This window comes from Micromesistius poutassou, assembly GCF_964030765.1.
Source record: "Micromesistius poutassou genome assembly, contig: SCAFFOLD_5500, whole genome shotgun sequence".
Lineage (NCBI taxonomy): Eukaryota > Metazoa > Chordata > Actinopteri > Gadiformes > Gadidae > Micromesistius > Micromesistius poutassou.
Window position 1 is genome coordinate 5,838 of NW_028178980.1, and position 6,804 is coordinate 12,641.

At 51.6% G+C, this 6,804-nt stretch overlaps 1 protein-coding gene across 1 annotated transcript; it reads left to right on the forward strand.

Annotated features, from left to right (window-relative positions):
- Window positions 1-322: 322 nt before the first annotated feature.
- Window positions 323-6,595, forward strand: slc3a2a (solute carrier family 3 member 2a). Its single transcript, XM_084490027.1, has 11 exons — window positions 323-385; window positions 1,097-1,317; window positions 1,704-1,894; window positions 3,206-3,379; window positions 3,497-3,591; window positions 3,720-3,865; window positions 4,021-4,130; window positions 4,619-4,824; window positions 5,173-5,250; window positions 5,383-5,596; window positions 5,890-6,595. Exons 2-11 carry the CDS (start codon window positions 1,127-1,129, stop codon window positions 6,027-6,029), a joined length of 1,545 nt encoding a protein of 514 aa, XP_084346153.1. The 5' UTR covers window positions 323-385; window positions 1,097-1,126; the 3' UTR covers window positions 6,030-6,595.
- The last annotated feature ends 209 nt before the right edge of the window (window positions 6,596-6,804 follow it).

Below are 6,804 nucleotides of genomic sequence, written 5' to 3' on the forward strand. Positions count from 1 at the left end.
AACTATTACTACTACTTCTACTCAAAAGCTATTAAACCAAAAATTCCCCAAATTGCAAACCTAAACAAGTAAACTTGTGTCGAGCAAAAATGTCTAGAGTATAATAAGATTTAAAAAATTTGGTCTTATAGGGAATGGAGCTATTGTGTAAATGTATTAATGTTTGGTTACTTGTTATTGTTATCATGTAGTAGCATGAGAGAGAGACACACACACACACACACACACACACACACACAGGCCCCGCCCATCGCATCGAGGGCGGGGCCTCGCTGTATAAAATACCTTCCTTCCCGGTTCTAGTCTAGAAGATTACCGCTAGAATACCGCAGACAGAAGCAGGGAGGAAATAGCCTACGTTTGGATTGAACGAGTTTTACTGGAGGTAATGACAACATTTACTTATTTTCTCGACATATTTGGTTCATGTAAAGCTAAAATAAAAAGCCGAAAGCCGAAGGAGGCAAGTAGTAAGTCGATGAATGAATGAATGAAAGTTAGCGTCTCGTGGGATGACGTAAGATAGAGGGGAGTTGCGTCATTCTCATTGGAGCAGAGCATCTACGTTACTATTCATCTTTTAACCACGTCAATTCTTTATTTTATTGACTTATTAATATTGTTAAATAGCGAACGTATAAGGACTAAAATAGTTGATCACTAATATAAATTGGAACCAACCGCGCCAAATTATTGGCGCCGCGGTACATTTCCTCTGGACATCTGTTGATCCTCCTGAGTCAGCTTTAAGTATTTCTCAACGTGAATGCTTTAACTCGTTTTTTGATTGATTTACTTTACCTTTTGTGATCACATGAGCTGTCGACCTGACTGACTGGGTTTGTCGTTCTTTCTGAAACATGCGAGGTCCTCGGTGGAAAAACCTAAACCCGCTCCGTGACTCATGTTCCGCCTTTAGTTCAAATGGAAACGTGGCTCCTGTCCCCTCTTCAGTGGGTTCACGGCGAATAGTTTATTGAATGAAAATAGTACACAGAAAAAAATAAATGAATTACTAGTGCAAAAAAAATAGATAAAAAATAACGATTCCTAATCTAGGCTTTCCCGTTTCTCTCATCCTCCCCCCCTCGAACAGAATATACTGCTTTTTTTTGGAACCACCAAGATGACCAAAGAAGGCGAGTTGGACATTAAGGACCTGGAGCTCATCGACATGGATTCGGAGACGCAGCCCATGACGGCCGACGGGGCCGTGGCGGAGAAGAACGGGACGGTGAAAATCAAGGTGCCCGAGGAGGAGGTCAAGTTCACGGGCCTGTCCAAGGACGAGCTGATGAAGGTGGCCGGCACCGCAGGGTAAGCGATCGGGCACTACCCTCTTTTTAGTCCCTGACAAGGAAGTCTGTGAATTAAGCAGCACAGATGGTTTACCTGCAGTGGGGGCGGGGAGAGGGGAATGGGGGAAAGGGTAATGTGTCGTCTTCATAGTCTGCATAACTGGTTCTAGTTTAGTCCTGCAGACTTAAAATTGCCAGTTGCTTGCGCAATATTTCTCGCAAGATTTCATTCCACACACGTGTGTGAGAAGTATTTGACACACAAGCCAGAAGAACGTGAACCACAAACCCACATCCTGACTAACCCTAACTCTCAAGTTTTTTTAGTGTGCATAGCGAACAACCCTGCCATTGTTGTCCTGACCCCCCCCCCCCCCTCCTCCTGGGCCTCTCTTGTCTCTGCAGGTGGGTGCGTACTCGCTGGGTGCTGCTCGGTCTCTTCTGGCTGGGCTGGCTGGGCATGCTGGCGGGCGCCATCGTCATCATCGTCCAGGCGCCACGCTGCCAGCCCATCCCCGAGATGAACTGGTGGAACGAAGGACCCCTCTACCAGATCGCCGACCTCGCCGCCTTCTCCCAGAACGGCAACATCAAAGGTTAGGGGGTGGGTGTGTGTGTGTGTGTGTGTGTGTGTGTGTGTGTGTGTGTGTGTGTGTGTGTGTGTGTGTGTGTGTGTGTGTGTGTGTGTGTGTGTGTGTGTGTGTGTGTGTGTGTGTGTGTGTGTGTGTGTGTGTGTGTGTGTGTGCCCTCTGCTTTGTATAATGTGCAAAACGAGCGCAGCTCTCCGACCTGTTCTGATCTCCAGGACAAAAAATGCATCGGCCTCAATTTCTCAGAAGCAAAAAAGTTGAGAAACCATTGGTCTCCATTTAATCCGACCATGAGTCTTCTCCGGCCCTAAACGGGCGTGGCCGCGTGACCAGCGTTTGCTGTGTTGGCATAATCTCGGTAGACCTTCGTTCCCTGACCACGAGATAACCCGCACGCGCTGAGCCAGCGGTACGACCGCCGTCAGACACTCGAGGGAGGACGATATGAGAAGTAAAGGAAGAGGACGGGCACATGACCCACAGTTTCATATCTCCCCCCCCCCCGTACGAGCAAAAGCTTTGACTCATAAGATTCGTTCTGCTGACGTGTGTGTGTGTGTGTGTGTGTGTGTGTGTGTGTGTGTGTGTGTGTGTGTGTGTGTGTGTGTGTGTGTGTGTGTGTGTGTGTGTGTGTGTGTGTGTGTGTGTGTGTGTGTGTGTGTGTGTGTGTGTGTGACGCAATCACCCCATGCACATGTCAGCACGTTAAGCCTTTACTCTGGAGACTCGAGAGGCGTGAAATGTCACTCTCCCATTTCCCCTTTTTTTTATGACCTTGCTTGTACACATTTGAAACACGGTCGCCCCACTCGGAATCCCTCGTCCGCTTGCTGGCGTCCTGAACTAAAACAACTGCTGGAGAGGTGAGAGGCGGTAGTGGTACGGGGGTTAAGGGTGGGGAGGGGGGGTGGTGGTGCGGGGGGGGGGGGGTCACAGGCTGTAGACGCCCGTAAAGCCTGTGGCTGGGAACAGAGTTAGCCGGAGCAGACTCGGGGGGGCCCCCAGCCGGCCCCCGGGCGGCATTCCAGAGGAGTCCACGTGACCCCCTGCTCCTCCACATGAAAGGGCCTGCTTGTGCTCTGCCGAGGGGGGGGGGGGGGGGGGGGGGGGCCTTCCAGGCTGCTCACATGTTGCTGTCCTGAATCAACAGACCCCCACCACCCCCCCTTGTGTGTGTTTGTGTGCGTATGAGTGTCCCCTCTTCCTCCCTGTTATTTGTGTGCACACAAGAAAGACGAGCCCCACCTATTTATTTTGTATTAAAACAAGCTTCCCTCTGCTTTCCCCCCCCATCCCCCTTCCCCATCCCCCCCCCAGGCGTGGAGGAGAAGCTGGACGTGGTGAACCAGCTGAAGGTGAAGGGCCTGCTGCTCGGGCCCTTCCACCAGTTGCAGGCCAACCAGCAGGACACCCTGGACCTGCAGCGGATCGACCCCGCCAAGGGCTCCCTGGAGGAGCTGCAGAGCCTGATGGAGAAGGCCCACAAGAAGGGTAAGTTGACCCTGGAGGGGTGTGGCCCATTCTGAGTGTGTGTGTGTGTGTGTCTGTCTGTGTCTGTGTGTGTGTGTGTAAATGCTCATATGGCGTTGTGGTGGGTCTCTCTCGTAGGGATCTCCGTGGTGCTGGACCTCACTCCCAACTACCTGGGCAACAAGCCCTGGTTCGGGGGCCGCAAGGCAGCCGACGTCATGGAAAAGCTCAAGGTGAGGAGCGCGTCGTTTAAGATCCACTCCCGTCCACCTGTAGTAGTTCTTCTTCCTCGTCGGGAGGATCTGAGTCAGGTCAAAGTGCTCAGGCTCACGTCGACCTGTTTGCCTCCTCCTGCCTCCAGGAAGCGTCCAAGTACTGGCTGGACCTGGGCGTGGACGGCATCAAGGTGTCTGACCTCGCCGCCGCCAGCGCCATGATCGACTGGCAGTCGATCCCGGACACCACGGCGAACAACGAGACGGAGACGACCCACGTGACCCGGAAGAAGTAAGCGCTTCAGCGGCCAGAACCTCACGCCTCACGCCTCACGCCTCACACGACCGCTTCTTACGAAACCAATGCGTCGGCTTGATCGATCTGTGAAGGGTGTCTCTGTGGACCAGCTGACCAAGTGTGTGTGTGTGTGTGTGTGTTGTCTCCAGGGCTCTGATTGGTGTGGTGAGCGGCAAGTCAGTCATCCAGGTGTCGGAGCTGCTCAACACCTCCTCCGTCAGCCTCCTCGTCTCGGACCTGCTCACCAACATCAGCGGAGGTAGAGCCCAACCCATCCCCACCCACCCCCCACACCACCACCTGGTTGTATACATGGGTGTGTGAGTACAAGGTTATGGGGTCTTTTAAGCCACAAGGGTCCTAGGTCAGGGGGGCACACGGGTGCTGCTTGTGACACTGATCACGGGGCCTGATGGGGGGCTGGCACGCCCGCCAACGAGAGGCAGGAGCGACCGCCTGCTCGTGACCCACACACACTCTCCTTGCTCCTTTTATTCCCTCTGCCTCATTTCCTTTCTTTCTTTAACAGCTTTCAACTCCCTTTCCCTCCATCTGCCTTTTCATTCCTTCTTTCCTTCCATCTCTCTCTCTCTTTCTCTCTCTCTCTCTTTCTCTCTGTACCCTCCCCTCCCAATCTCCTTTTTAAATTGCTTCAAACACGTCAATTAGTTAAAAACCGCTTTACCGCCGTGCAGAACAAACGGTAACCAAGCGCCCTTTAACCAATCCCTTCCCCCTCCGGTCCAGGCGTGGAGCGGGCCCAGGCCATCGAGATGCTCCTGGAGAAGAACGACGCCAGGAACGTGGGCTGGACGCTGGGCGCCGCCACGGGCACCCACCTGGCCAACGAGGCCAAGACCCCCGAGCTGGTGAAGCTGTACCACCTGCTGCTCTTCACCCTGCCCGGCACGCCCATCTTCCTCTACGGCGACGAGATCGGCCTCCAGGCTCACGTGAGTGTCCGCATGACAACGAACAGCAGCAGCGCCCGGTGGTTACGCTGCGGAGGGCTCCCTCTGCAGGGCAAACGCCTGCTACTGCAGGCGTCGCTTCTGATGGGGGGCTGATGGGGGGGTTACCCGGGGTTACCACGCACTGACGTGACACACCTGTCTCGTCGGCGTAGTGAGACTGAGTTGAGAATGGAATGGGGGGAATGGTGTTGAACAAAGCGTGTGTCTCTTGGTTGTGTAGTTATTATGAATGAATGTGAATTCCTTTGGTTCTTCTGACACCAGATCTGTTGGTAACTTTCTTGTGTTGATTTTTTTTTTTTTTAATTTTTATTATTTCTCCTTCAGGGTAAAGAATCTCCCATGATGCTTTGGGACATCGAGAAGGAACCAGAGGAGGGTGCCGCCGTAAACAAAACTGCTGAGGTGAGTGGAGAAAGGCTGAAAATGAGCATTGTGTCGACAAATGGAAGTGTTCCTCTTCATGGCTCGCTGGTGTTCCTCTGACCCCCTCCAACCGTACCGCTAACCGACCCCGCGGTCCTCTCTGGTCACCAGGAGGACAGGGAGGCGCGCGTGGAGAACAGGGATTGGTTCAAGAAGCTCAGCGACCTGCGGGGCAAGGAGCGCTCCCTCCTCCACGGGGAGTACCACACCCTCACCTCCGCCGCCGGCGCCCTGGCCTACCTGCGGCTGTGGGACCAGAGCGACCGCTACGTGGCGGCCGTCAACTGGGGCGCCACGCCCGTCACGCTCGCGCTCAAGTCTACCGGTACGGACCGGCGGTGTTCAGTCGTTCATCGTCTGGTTTTGTTTTGTGTGTTTTTTTTTTCTTGTTGTTCTCTTTTTAAAGTTGAGGTGTGGTTTAGTTATTTGGGGGTTCTTTGACTTGTGAGTCTGTGTGACGTACCTGAGATGGGTTAGGTGGTAGAGACGCTGTCACCAGAGTGGAGCTTTAAGGTTAACATCAGATCTCTGGCCTCCTCTAACGCCGGTGTGATGGTACTCTGTCTGTGTTCTGTCCGTTCTCACGGTGTAACGCTGTGTTTTTTTTTTATCTTCTAGACAAGGTCGAGCTGCCGACGGAGGCCAAAGTGCGGCTCTCCACGGACCCGGAGTTGGTGGTAGACGCCATGGTCAGCCTGGAGGCCATCACCTTAGGCCCTGGGAAGGCTGCGCTGCTGCAGTTCCCCTTCACGTCCTAGAAGGGGGCGCCAAATCACACTTGACAAGAGTGCAGACCTCTTGCTAAGCTAAAATGTTTTTGGAGTGAAAAGTGTGTTTTTTTGTACACCAGATGTTTTATTTATGGGCTGCAGGATGCGATTTTTTTTTTTTGCCAGTAAAGAAAGCTGAGCCAGTTGTCTAAGGAAGACATGTAGCACATTTTATTTTAATTATTTTTTTTTTTTTAGGTTATGACTTGGCTTGAATATCAACTGTGGTGCTTGCAAAAAAGTTTTAAGATGAGAGCATTTAGATTTTTCTTAAAAATACGTCTGTGGTTTTCCTTGTGCAGCTGGCATGCAGTCCCATTTCTGATTTAATTGAGTTTACTGCAACATTCCGTTCTTATTCCCTGGGGTATTGTGAAAGGATTTTATTGTGATTTTAATATTATTTTTTTTCTTTTACCTCGAACAAGAGAACACAACTGCGTCATTGTAAGAACTTTTGTTTCTGGAGAAACTGTAGGCCTCAAGGCCTTTCAACCCCTCAAAGTGGACAAGGAAAGAAATATGGGAAAATCAATAAAAACATTTTCCCCTCCATTAAATGTCCTTGTTTATTTCAAGCTGCCTCCCAGCAGGTGTCTTGGGGCCAGAGGAAACACAATATTAGACTCCACATCATGGCATTTGAACAGATGTGCACTACCACAAATAAAGCAGACAAATCTAGACTTTCTAACCATGGGCTAATTGCAGGATTAAATTTTCAGTTTTCGGGGTTGGCTATGCCTAGAATAGAAAAACGTTT